At 45.6% G+C, this 10,924-nt stretch overlaps 1 protein-coding gene across 4 annotated transcripts in view; it reads left to right on the top strand.

The window, feature by feature from the left end:
- The window catches only part of Tbce (tubulin folding cofactor E), a 28,155-nt gene extending 17,276 nt beyond the window's left edge, over nt 1-10,879 (top strand). For all 4 annotated transcript variants that reach the window (XM_013014658.1, XM_013014657.1, XM_013014659.1 and 1 more), the window contains 12 exons: nt 981-1,080; nt 2,784-2,886; nt 3,966-4,042; nt 4,695-4,790; nt 5,066-5,130; nt 5,214-5,278; nt 5,561-5,713; nt 6,489-6,642; nt 8,052-8,120; nt 8,916-8,975; nt 10,514-10,605; nt 10,697-10,879. In XM_013014658.1, coding sequence (XP_012870112.1) covers nt 981-1,080; nt 2,784-2,886; nt 3,966-4,042; nt 4,695-4,790; nt 5,066-5,130; nt 5,214-5,278; nt 5,561-5,713; nt 6,489-6,642; nt 8,052-8,120; nt 8,916-8,975; nt 10,514-10,605; nt 10,697-10,789 — 1,127 coding nt within the window. In that variant the 3' untranslated portion in view covers nt 10,790-10,879. The remainder of the gene's footprint in view (nt 1-980; nt 1,081-2,783; nt 2,887-3,965; nt 4,043-4,694; nt 4,791-5,065; nt 5,131-5,213; nt 5,279-5,560; nt 5,714-6,488; nt 6,643-8,051; nt 8,121-8,915; nt 8,976-10,513; nt 10,606-10,696) is intronic.
- Nucleotides 10,880-10,924: the final 45 nt, after the last annotated feature.

The raw sequence follows: 10,924 nt of genomic DNA, 5'->3' as shown, positions 1-10,924 counted from the left end.
GTGTGTGTGTGTGTGTGTGTGTGTGTGTGTGTGTGTGTGTGTGTGTGTGTGCGCGCGCGCGGTGGGGGGGGTGTGCCTGGGCACTCTCCCTTAGCCTTTTTGCTCAATGGTGTGTGTGTGTGTGTGTGTGTGTGCGTGCCTGGGCACTCTCCCTTAGCCTTTTTGCTCAATGGTGTGTGTGTGTGTGTGTGTGTGCGTGTGTGTGTGTGCGTGTGTGTGTGTGCGTGCCTGGGCACTCTCCCTTAGCCTTTTTGCTCAATGGTGTGTGTGTGTGTGCGTGCGTGCGTGCCTGGGCACTCTCCCTTAGCCTTTTTGCTCAATGGTGTGTGTGTGTGTGTGCCTGGGCACTCTCCCTTAGCCTTTTTGCTCAATGGTATGTGTGTGTGTCCATCTGTCCTGGGGCTTGAACTCTGGGCCTGGGCACTCTTCCTTAGCCTTTTGGCTCAATGCTGTGTGTGTTTGTCCATCTGTCCTGGGGCTTAGCCTTTTTGCTCAATGCTAGCACTCTGCCACTTTAACACACCTCCACTTTAGGCGTTTGGGTGGTTAACTGGAGATAAGAATCTCACAGACTTTCCTGCCCAGGCTGGCTTTGAACTGTGATTCTCGTGTCAGCTTCCTGAGTAGGGTTTGTAAGCATCATCCACCAACGTCCCACTGTCAATGAATTTTTATTGTTGTTGTTCTGAATGAACAGTAGATAACTGGTTGTTGTTCTGGTGTTAGGGATGTAGCCTAGGGCTTTGCACCCGACTAGGCAAGCCTTCTTCCACTGAGCTACCACCCCAGCCCAACAACTGGACAGCTGAAAAGATAAAGTAGTATATGTTCATGAAAAGCGGATGTAAACTGAAAAGTTTAAAATCCTAGTTGGGACAGGCCCCAAAACAACAATAAAATCCATGCTCCAGAATTAAGAAGCAATTACTTTTATGTTTTCCATGAATGGTTTCAAATCATTTCTTAACCTGTGCTTTTAGATATTAGGGAAGTGGATTTGTCTCAGAACCTATTATCATCCTGGGATGAAGTGACTCAAATTGCTGGTGAGCTGGCACTTCTGGAGGCTCTTAACCTCAGGTATGGACTTGGTCTGCTTGCTTGTCACAGAGTAGACCCTCTCAGGTTTGGTGGGATAACCACTAGGCTAAGTTGCTGCCTGGTGGGTTCAAAGCTCAGATTCACAGTACTTCAAGGGCCGCACACTGATGGTTATGTTTAGACAGTCACAGAGGCATCATTTTGGGAATGCACCTGTGTGTCCAGACAGGGGCAAGGCACATGGTGTCTTGAGCCTGTGACAGTGAAAGGTAGAAAACTGGCGGTGCTACGGTAGGTAGTCCAGGAGAGAAGATACACACAGTGAGAAGTGCTTGTAGTTTCATTGAAATACTTTTAATTCAAATTTCATAAGTATTTGCCTTTCCCTCTTTTACTAACATCAGTTTCTAAGGCTTTTCTGAACTTTGTTTTGTGTTTATGTGCTGGTCCTAGAGCTTATATACTCAGGATCTAGGCACTGTCCCTGAGCATTTTTGCTCAAGGCTAGCACTCTACCACCACTGGAACTACAGTTAGTTCCACTTCCAGCTTTTTGGTATTTAATTGGAAATAGTTTCATGGATTTTCCTGCCCAGCTGGCTTTGAACTGCGGTCCTCAGATCTTGGCCTCCTAAGTAGCTAGGAATACAGCACCCAGACTTTCCTGGACATCTGTTTAATCTCAGAATGTTAACTTTCCAAGTGCTCAGCACTCCCCTTTCTTTACTTTTTAGTGGTGCTTGGATGGAACCCGGGACCTTACACTGCTAGGCAAGTGCTGCACCACTGAGCTCCATTTTTCATTTCTCTGTCTCTTTCTTGTAGACAGGCTGGTTTGGAATTTGCAGTCCTGCTTCAGCCTCTCCTGAGTGCTGGGGGTTGTAGCCATGTGTACTCCCTGGCTCCCCTTTCGTTCTTAAACCAATTTCACGTAATTTCTGTGACTGTAGTCAGATCTAAACAAATATGACCCCAAACAGAGCTAATGTGCTTAAACCGATGCTGGTGTTTGCTTGTTAGAAATGTGGGCTAATGTTTTTTAATGGTATTTTAAAGTGACTGTGAAGATCAAATCTGTGGTGAGACTCTCAAGAGAACTTGAGGGTGCCCTTTCACCAACTTTTTTTTTTTTTTTTTGCCAGTCTGGGGCTTGAATTCAATGCCTGAGCACTGTCCCTGTGCTGCTTTTGCTCAAGGCTGGCACTCTACCACTTGAGCCACAGCACAGTACTGAGAATTGAACCCAGGGTTTCATGGGTGCTAGACAAGCATTCTACCACTAAGCCACATCCCCAGCCCCTTTCATTCACTCTTAACAGCACCAGGACTGACTGACTGGGGAGGCAGAATTATAGCCCACAAGCAGCTCTCAGTAAGACATCTGATGCTGAGGTTTCATCTTACAGTGTCCGGAGCCACACCCAGCCAGGTCCATGCCGCTCACATGGGGCAAGCCCGGGAAGACTGTTGTGCAGGGTCAGATGCCAAACAGTACGGATGGACTCATTTTGACTCCCTTTGGCTGATAAAATTCCTCTTCATTTATGGTGCTAGGAGATGGATCCCAGGGCCTTGCATAGACCAGGCTGGCATCCACCACTGAGCCCCCTCCCCAGCCCTAGGATTGCACCTGAGGTGAAAACACACCAAACCCCTCATATGAAATCTAATGGTTGCTTTCCATGGCTGGCTGCATTCTGACTCCTGTATAGTAATAAGCACCTCTTATCTTTTCTTCACAGTGAAAATAAACTACAGTTTCCCTCTGACTCACTGTCTCTAACCGGAACATTTTCTACACTGAAAGTTTTAGTTCTGAATCAAACAGGAATAACATGGGCTGAGGTAATCACATTTCTTTGGTTTAATCACACAGTAACGAGCAATTTAAATTTTTTAAATAAGGAATTAAAGCGTAACTGTGATTTTATTTTAATCACCCTATTATCCAAACAACTGTATTCCTTAAACAGCTTGCCAGAAAGGAGTTAAAAGTGTCATTGTAGTTAAGTAGATTTTTGGGGGGTAGGATTGGGATTTCAACCTGGCCTCCTCATGTTGGCTGGGCAGGTGCTCTGCCACTTGAGCAGACCCCCAGCCTTAAGTGGAGCTTTCTGTCTCAGAATCCACGTTCTTCTCTCCCTCCGTTCATTTGAATTTCTTTTGGGGTTTTGAATGACATTGGGTCATGAGGAGAGGAGATGCTGCATCTTTAAAGGCAACAGACTTAGCTATTGATAAATAGCTCAGGCTAATGTTCTCAGGCAGAGGACAAACAGCAGAGCTGCTCACCTTTTCTGTGTAAAGGCCTGCTTCCTGAAAGCTGGGCTCTGGAGTGGACTCATGGGTCCTCGGCACAGCCTCGTGTACTTCTATCCCGCACCTTCTCTGACTAGGGCTTTACCACCTCCATGCCCCCAGAGTGTGCTTCCAAGCTGGGCACTGCTGTCTCACCTATAATCCTAGCTACTCAGAAGGCTGAGATCAGAGGATCTCAGTTCAAAGCTAGCCTGGGCAAGAGTTTGTGAGACTCTTATCTCTAGTTAACCACCAGAAAAATGGAAGTGGTGCTGTGGCTCAAGTGGTAGAGCACTAGCCTTGAGCTGAAGAACTCAGGGATAGCACCCAGGCCCAGAGTTCAAACCCCACGACCAACCAAATAAAAAGCTGGATTGGAGGGGTTCAGAACCAGCTGTGATCAAGCAAGTTGAGCAAGTGCAAGATCCTAGGTTCAAACTCTCATAATGCCCCCCCCCCAAAAAAAATTGCATTCCCTTTACCATTGTTCCACCACCATTTGGCCTAAACAGCCTGTGTGACCGTGTCCCCAAGGCACTTTATTCTGAAAGAGTAACAAAGGGAAGGAATGCCTGTAGAGCTCTTGCAGTGAGGACATTAACCTTGAACTCCCATTTCCTCCCCAGGTGCTTTGGTGTGCCCCAGAGTGGCCAGTCCTCCAGGAACTGTACCTAGCCTCCAATGGTATCTCCATCTCAGAAAGGTGATGGGGCTACTCACATGATGGGGGTCATACTTCTTGTCACCTCTGGTTAAATCTAACACTAGCTAGCTTCTGGGAGGACAGGCCTTGCATTCAATGGAGTCAGACTAGACTGTCAACTGGAACACTAATAAAGGAAACCAGGTAGGAGAGACAAATAGGAAGATGGTCTAAATTAAGTTTTGAATTTTATTACTTTTCATAAACATCTGACTTCTGTTTCTAAATGGAAGTTCGTTCACCAGATACGTAAAATGTGTTCTCTAAAATGAATTAAATGTTTCTTCATCTGCTCTTTTGTTAATACACATTAAATTACTAGGGAGTCTAATTAGATCTTGTGGTGCAGAACAGTTTTATTACATAGGTAAATGCAAGTATTTCTCCAATTAAACTTTGGGATAGTTGTGGGTTCACATGCAGTTATAAGAAAGAATACACAGAGATCAATCACCATTCCTCAGTTTCCCCAATCAGGTCCAAGTACACATCTGTGGTCCAGCAGCATCTTGCCTGAGCTCAGAGCATCTCCTTTTCCACATGGGTCCTTCAGACCTGTCCTTGTGGTCAGAAACGGGGGAATGGGAAGTAGGGCTGAAGCTTTGAGAACAAGTGAAATTAATTTGAGTGGAAACTCTTATTTCCCAAACAGACCGACCGATGTGCTGCAGACAGTCAAGTTATTAGACCTTTCCTCAAATCCAAATATCAATGAAAACCAGCTATTCCTCATAGCCTACCTACCCAGGTAACTGGCTTGTACATTGTGGCCGACATGTGATGGTAATATAATTCCTGAACTGAGTGATGCCCTTTGGAGAATTTTAAAGTTCACTTATACATCATGGACTTAGTACATAATTTGAAGCATGGAGATTTGATGCTGGTGGCAGTGCCAACGCCTTCACATAAACTTGGGGTCTATGAGTTGTTTAGCCTGACCCAACAGTAGGCTCCAGATGACTAGAAGGACACCAGAACAGGTCCTGTCTATGTAATCAAATTTAACACTTTTGATTTCAGATTAGAACAATTGATCCTTTCCAACATTGGACTCTCTTCTTTACATTTTCCGGATGCTGAAATTGGTATGAACATCAGAGAACTCCCCTTTCTGTTATGCTTGAACTATTTTACTTCTGCAATGTGTAACTTAACTCTATTTTTTTAGGGGGTAAAACATCAATGTTCCCAGCCTTGCAGTACCTGGTGGTAAATGACAATCAGATATCCCAAGTAAGAACTGCCTTGGGGCAGGCAAGCTTGAAGGTTTCTTCTGAGAAAGATTGATGCTTCCTGAATCTTCTCAAAAGTGAAAATTGTTGTGCAAGAAGTTATCTTAAAGCAGACCACCATTCCTGCCAGTGGCAGAGCGAAGTCTTTCTTCTGGTGGGGTGCTGGGGTGTGATGCGTGGTGCCTTGTGTTGGAACTGGGGACTTGGGCTTTTCTGTGGTTCAGGGAATCTGGAAAGGATGGCCTGACATGTTTTCCTTTTCTTTGCCTTTGTGGGGCTTCAGTGGGCATTTATCAATGAGCTCGATAAGTTGCAGAGCCTGCACGCCTTGTCCTGCATCAGAAACCCCTTGACTGAAGGAAGCAAAGAGGCGCAGAACACACGCCAGCTAATCATTGCCAAAATTGCTCAGCTGAAATCCCTGAACAAATGTCAGGTGAGGCCTCTTTTGAGATAGGATCTTGCTCTGTTTATCCAGTCTACCTTCAGATTGCTCCTCTGCAATCCTCCTGACCCAGCCACACAAGTAGCTGGGATCACAGATGTACATCACCACTCAGATTATTGAGTGAGATGGTATTTCACTAACTTTTTATCTGGGCTGGCCCCAAACCATGAGTTAATCAATCTCAGCTTCCTAAGTAACCACGATTATAAACACAAGCCTGGCTAGATCTTTTCCAGATTAGAAAATGGATGGGTTAAAGCTACAAAATGATAGTGGACCTTGCAGAAGGTATCAGATGTGTCTGTCTCTCAAAGGGTAAAATATTAGCCTTATGTGTTTTGCTTATGTGTGTCCCAGTCCTACAGAAAAAGATTAAATATGGCAGTGCCAGAAAGAACTCTCCCTGCTGCCCTCTGACAAAGGGACAAGGGGCTCTAGCACACTGTCCTCTTCTTGGGGCAGTGAAGGCAGAGAACAGACTCTGCTTAAGAGTAGGAAGGCCGTGCCTGGCAGGTGCTGTGGTTCTCATCAGCTTCTCCTGGCCCCTAGATCGCAGCCTTGAGATGCCACATCATCCAGCAATGCTCAGTGGACAAATACTCTCATGTAGAGAAGGGTAAACTGCAGTGTTAAAGGGACAGGAGCAAGTGTGATGACCTCCCCTCAGATGATGCAAAAGCAGAAGATGGTCAGGGCACAAAACACAGCAGCTTGCTAGAAAAAGGCTATTCCACAGACTTGTTTTTCTGTCACATGAACATAGATTTTCCCAGAGGAACGACGTGGAGCAGAGCTGGATTATCAGAAGGCTTTTGGAAATGAATGGAAAAAAGCTGGTGGACACCAGGATCCAGACAGAAACAGACCAAATGAAGAATTTCTTGCTGCCCACCCTAGATTCCAGCTTCTCTGTGACAGTAAGTCCATGACAGCCTTCCAGCTGGGCCATTTGCTTCTCTCCCTGTACTCACCTAAATGGATTGGGGCTGCTTCCCACTGAGTGCAGGCAGCTAGCAAGTGTCTCTCTCCAGGAGACTGCTGAGGGATCTGAAAGAAGTTTTGTGCCTGAGGAGGGCAAGTAGTTAAGCCTGTGCTCACCTCAGCTATGGGGTTCTACTTGGGGTTGGAGAGCACACACTGTCTCCAGCGCTCCCTGCATCATGCTGATGCACCCAGGTGAGGGTCTAGTGATGATGTGGGTCTGCCTTGTGCAGTTTGGCACGTGTTGTGCATGGTGGATCCTCCTCATCTGTCACCTGGTTCTTTGGGCTTCGCAGCTAAGAATTCTTGTGTCTGTGTCCTGATAATTCTATCCACTGGCCCCATTTCAGCCCTATGCAGCTTTCCCTTTTATATATTTCCTAATGCAAGCTTGCTGCATAAATGCTTCTCTGAGGAAGGAATTGCATTCATATTTACCCCATCAGTTGTCCTAGTTTCCTGGCCACTCTAGGTGAATTTTCCATCACGGGTGGGAAGGAAAGTTCTAAGGCAGCAGCTTGGATGTCAGCATCTTGCTGCTGAGTGCCAGGGACAGAAGCAGTGCTGGAGTTACAGTACTGGGGCTCAGTGTCCCCATTCCCCACACCTCTCACTATAACACTCTTGGTTCCTGTTGACCCACATATGACAAGAATTGCAGACAAGAAAACTTGATTGTTTTAAATCATATCTCAGTGAAGCAATGTAGGGAACAAATTCTTTGTTCCAAGTATCCACACTATGTGCCACCTGCCATGAGGCTTCAGCTGCTGCCCCCTCACACCTACAGTATCCCAGGGCCTTTGCACATGCCCACAAGGGACTAAGGTGATGTCTATTAGGATGTATTGTGAAAAGTACTCTATTGACTTCTTGTTCATTTATAAATTAAATGGTCATAGGTATGTCCATGTAGAAAACAAGCCTCTATTGGTCTGGTTCTCGAGGTCTTGATGGGTCCCACAGATGAGAACACTGTACAGCATTTCCAGAAAAGGCAGTGGACCAAGTGACCAGTCTTGGCACTCAATCATGAGGCTAAACTGGGCAGAGGTGTCCAAAGGGGAGGGATCTGTTTCCTACACCAAGCATCTGAGTAAACATTTGAGGTGTCCGCAAGCGCCTTGCTTTGTGGGGCTGGCTGAAGTTGGGATACACAGTGAGGTGGGTTGAGGGAGATGGGGTGTCTTCCCTCGGCCCGAGTAGAACACTGCTGATGGCAGCATGGCAGAGCAGCTGTGGTGAGGCTTGTGCTAGCAAAGGAGAAGGTGCTGTAATCTATGTTTATTGTTTCCCTTTGGGGACACTGGTCTTTATTCACCCCTTCTTATCTTTTCTGCAATAGAATATGGCACACCTGAAGATGGGGAACTCAAAGTACAACAGCCGTTCATGCTCAAAAATCAGCTACTCAGTAAGAACCCAGATTCTCATACAGTGTGTGTATTTGCACTTATATGCTAATGCACTAGCAGCAGCTTGGTCGATTGTATGCATCTCAAGGAGAGTGGCAAAGATATGAACTTTTCTGTATCTATCAAATTCTTACACTTAGTATTTTTGTAACTCCCAGGCTAAACTCGTTTAATGGTGTCACCAATGTTGGAGGTGCATGAGTTGTGAATTGCACTCATTTGCAAATTTGTGATTAACCCACTTAAATTGAGGGCATACTGAAAGAGAAAGGGAAAACAGTACAATGTTGGCCTGGTTGTTTTGTCAGTCATGTAACTTGAACTCAGGGATTGGACTCTGTTACTAAGCTTTTATGTTCAATGCTAGTGCTCTACCACTTTGAATCCCAGTTCCGTTTTGTTTGGGGGGTACTTGATTGGAAATAAGAGTCTCACATGCTAGCTTCAAACCGCTATCCTCAGATCTCAGCCTACTGAGTGCCTAGGATATTATGGGCATGAGCCACCAGTGCCAGGCAGACTAGTTTTTGTTATAAATAAACTAAGTTGGGGGGGGGGATTGGTGTTTTGTTGGTTGTGGGGTTTGAACTCAGAGCCTGGGCACTGTCTCTGAGCTCTTCAGTTCAAGGTGTGCTCTACACTTCAGCCATAGTACCACTTCACCCATAGTACCACTTCAGCTGTTTTGGTTTATGTGGTGCTGAGGAGTTGAATCCAGGACCTCATGCATGTAAGGCAAGCACTCTACCACTGGGCCACCTTCCCAGCCCCTTGTCTTGCTTTTTCTCTTAAAGCACTGAAGATAAAATATCCAAGTCAGCTTGACCAGCAAGTTCTGGAGAAGCGACTGCCAGGTAAGAATGAACCTGTCTTTACCTTCCTCATAGCTGTGGGTCACAGGCTTAGATAGGAGTCAGCTGGAGCTAAAGCATTCATTTGTATCTAAAATCGTGGCTCTTAGAACCCACTGCTGTCACTAACCCATCATCAGTCATGCCACTTCCCAGCCCCCGAGAACTCAGCTCTCCTGGGTCTTGGTCACATGCACTAGGAAAATTTCTATTAAATTAGAAGTCCCCACCCCAACATGTGATTATGGAGGGCCGTCTAAGCCTCCTGCAGGTTGCCACCCTGGGGCTTAGGCAGAGATTGTGGTCCTCCCTTTGGAGTCTGTCTATTTTTAAGAGACAAACCTGAGTGCACTAAACGGCCAGCCAGTGGGCAGGATGACTTCCTATATTCAGTGCCTACTGTCCTACACAGATGTTTTTAATGGACACACTGAAATGGTCTCCCTTGGTGGGCTGGGTATGGTGATTCATGCTTGTAATCTTTGCTATTCAGGAGGCTAGAAATCGAGATGATCATGATTCAAGGTCAGCCTAGACACAAAGTTCCCAAGACCCCATTTCAACCAATCAAGTTAGGCTTAGTGGCAAGTGTCTGTCATCTATATGGGGAAACATAGATAGGAGGATCACAGTCCATGCTGGCCTAGGCAAAGAGACATGTACCTCCTCCCAGGAGCATAGAACACAGGCTTGGAAACATGTAATTTTGGCTTTAGGCACACGGTAGATACAAAGACAAATAATGTTAAGATGTCATGTTACTATACAATTTAGATGCTGGCACATGTGAGGAATATGCCATTTCCCACAGGTGTACAAGGCTTAGCCCCTCAATTGCCACCCTCCAAATAAGGAAACCCATCTGTATTCAAATGAGAGCAAAGTGGAATGAAATTCCTACAAAGTTTCTATATATCCAGTATACAAACAAGGGCAGTTTTTATTCTAAAATAAACATTTATTTATTACAAGTTCCATAAAAGCATAGCTTTTTACAAAAATGATTTGGTAGAAAAATACTTTACTCCATTGCGGTATTTGTGGGTACACCACACTATCGCTGTACCTCCAGCTAAAGCTTCAACAAAACTAACTTTTATGAAAATATCCACTATCTACTGCAACCATCTTTGGAAAGACATTCTAGCATGTTCTGAACAGGCCAAAGCATTTGCTTGTTGGTTTCACTCCCAGGGCTGGTGGTTGTGTTGTATGTGTGTGTGTGTCACAGGGCTGCTTATAGCAGTGGCAGGAAGGTGGGGATGAGGGGGGCCCTGCCATCTCTTAGTCCACACTGTTATCTTAGAGGGGAAGCTGAGGCTGGAGACTGTCCTTGGGCTCTGAGCCCCCTCTGACTTGCTGTATATGCTGCTGAGCAGGTAGGGTGCCACTCCTTTTCTGTGCCACTGAGGTCAGACATTGGCTCCATTTCAAATGACACACAAGGAGGGGAAGACTCAGCCTTCCCTACTCCCTTCCCTCACTGCACTGCCCTGTCCTCCCATGAGCTGGTTGACAGCTGTTTTATTTTCCCTTGACAGACTCCATGACAGTCCAAAAGGTGAAGGGACTATTCTCACGGCTTCTCAAGGTTCCTGTGTCAGATATTCTGTTGTCATATGAGAGTCTCAAAGTAAGTTCCCAGTGACAAGTCCCCTCAACAGTGTGGCGTGTAGAACATGCCGTGTCAGCACTTATTCACACTCACTTGGTTCTAATTTTAGATGCCGGGCAGAGAAATTGAACTACAAAATGACCTAAAGCCATTACAGTTTTATTCTATGGAAAATGGAGATTGTCTATTAGTGCGATGGTAACGACCAATGGTGGATAGACTGATGGGCCCACTGAAAAACCATATCTAGGCTTGTATATATAATAGCAATAATAAAGGCTTTGACTAATGACTTTCTGATCTTATATAGCTCATTATGGGAAGACTTAAATACTAA

Source organism: Dipodomys ordii, unplaced genomic scaffold (assembly GCF_000151885.1).
Source record: "Dipodomys ordii isolate 6190 unplaced genomic scaffold, Dord_2.0 Scaffold24, whole genome shotgun sequence".
NCBI lineage: Eukaryota > Metazoa > Chordata > Mammalia > Rodentia > Heteromyidae > Dipodomys > Dipodomys ordii.
This window is presented reverse-complemented; position numbering and strand designations above follow the sequence as displayed.